The sequence below is a fragment of the Hipposideros armiger genome, unplaced genomic scaffold, assembly GCF_001890085.2.
Source record: "Hipposideros armiger isolate ML-2016 unplaced genomic scaffold, ASM189008v1 scaffold_18, whole genome shotgun sequence".
Taxonomy (NCBI): domain Eukaryota; kingdom Metazoa; phylum Chordata; class Mammalia; order Chiroptera; family Hipposideridae; genus Hipposideros; species Hipposideros armiger.
This window is the reverse complement of record NW_017731368.1, coordinates 4,920,145-4,921,611: the sequence shown is the minus strand read 5'-3', so window position 1 is coordinate 4,921,611 and position 1,467 is coordinate 4,920,145. Positions and strand designations below refer to the sequence as shown.

Below are 1,467 nucleotides of genomic sequence, written 5' to 3'. Positions count from 1 at the left end.
CACACACACACACACACACACACACACACACACACACACACACACACAAGACCTGGGCCTGGTGGAAACTGGTCAATGCTAAGGGAATTCACTAAAGGGCAGCTAAGCCACAGTCACCTCCCTAAGAGTCAGGGCAGTGACAGGAGGGCAGTGATGGGTGGGGGACTCTGCCTCACCTCCCCTTTTCGGTTCACTGTCCAAACATGTTGAAGAGCAGGGCACCCGTCATCCTTGCCAGTCTGTTCTAAGTAGGTGCGGATCACCTGCGGGGGGAAGTAGAAGCTGGGGCCGAGGGCGAGAGACGTGTGGATGAGCCCATGTTGGTCCCCCTAGTCCCAGAGCGCTCCTCAGCTCGGGACATACAGGGACAGAAGGCCAAGGGTGAGGGACTCCTCTGGGCATCTGGAGGGCAGATGGGCAGAAGCTCACTGTTAGCTCGGCTCCTCTGGGGTCCCAGCCTACCTTGTATTCTGGCGCCTCTGGGTCCAGCAGCTGGAGCTGGCACTTGAGGAGCTGGTAATTTCGGTCCAGTGGGTGTGGCGCCTCCTCCACCTTCTCCTCCTCCTCGGGAGCTGCCTGCAGGGTCTGGGCCAGCTCGATGTCGGCCAGCACCTAAGGTGATGGGCACTGGCAGCTTGTCTGTCCACTTGACTTCTGGGCTCCCCTCTCCTTCCCACATGACCGTGACCATGGCCTCCCCACTTGTCTGTCCACCTGTTCACCCTTACCTCATCTATCTGCCAGGCCTTCTCCTCCCATCCTTTGGCCTGCCCATCGCAGTCCATCTCCCTGGGCCTTCTTGCCATCTCTCCCCCATCTCCCTTGCGCAGTCTGTCTGTTTGATACCCCCAATGCCTGCCCACCTGCCAGCCCTCACCAGCAGCATGTCCTTCTTAGCCTGAAGAAGCTCGGGGGAGTCGATGGGTGGGGGCCGGTTGCGGCCAAAGTTGTGGGGAATCACAGTGTAGAAGTGGGAAGACAGCTCCTCCAGGCTGCGGCCACCATCTGTGGGGGCTTTCAGGGCCACCTCCAGTGCCTCCAAGGCCTCGAAGCCCCGGGCAATCTGCTTCTTGCTGAATTTTTCCAGGGGCATCTTCTTCACACCTGGGGAGTTGGGGAGAGAGTGGAGACTGAGCATCTGCCGGCCCTGGGCCCTGGCCACCTTGCCTGGCCCCTCTCTCCTCACCCAGGTTCATGCTGGCCATGGCATCATCGAACATATCCTTGCTGAAGATGTTCTCAATGAGCTTCTGCGTGGCTCTGTCCAGGGAGCAAGGCCGCACCCGCTGAACCACGGTCTTCACTGGGCCTCCGTCCACCTAGGGCAGAGGGCACATGTGGAAGGCATGGGCAGCCAGGAAGGACACCTGCCCTTGGAGCAGGGCCAGGCACTAGACAGAGATGGGCCAGACTGAGGCCAGAGGGGGGTGGTCTGTGCCTGACGTGGCACAGCTGGGAACTGGCAGA

At 60.4% G+C, this 1,467-nt stretch overlaps 1 protein-coding gene across 1 annotated transcript in view; it reads right to left on the bottom strand.

The window, feature by feature from the left end:
* LOC109375552 (poly [ADP-ribose] polymerase 3-like) overlaps window positions 1-1,458 on the bottom strand; it is a 26,491-nt gene extending 25,033 nt beyond the window's left edge. Inside the window, exons 1-4 of the mRNA XM_019630988.1 lie at window positions 1,187-1,458; window positions 878-1,104; window positions 463-612; window positions 177-263 (exon numbers count right to left, since the gene is read on the bottom strand). Coding sequence (XP_019486533.1) covers window positions 177-263; window positions 463-612; window positions 878-1,104; window positions 1,187-1,220 — 498 coding nt within the window. The 5' untranslated portion in view covers window positions 1,221-1,458. The remainder of the gene's footprint in view (window positions 1-176; window positions 264-462; window positions 613-877; window positions 1,105-1,186) is intronic.
* Between the last annotated feature and the right edge of the window lie 9 nt (window positions 1,459-1,467).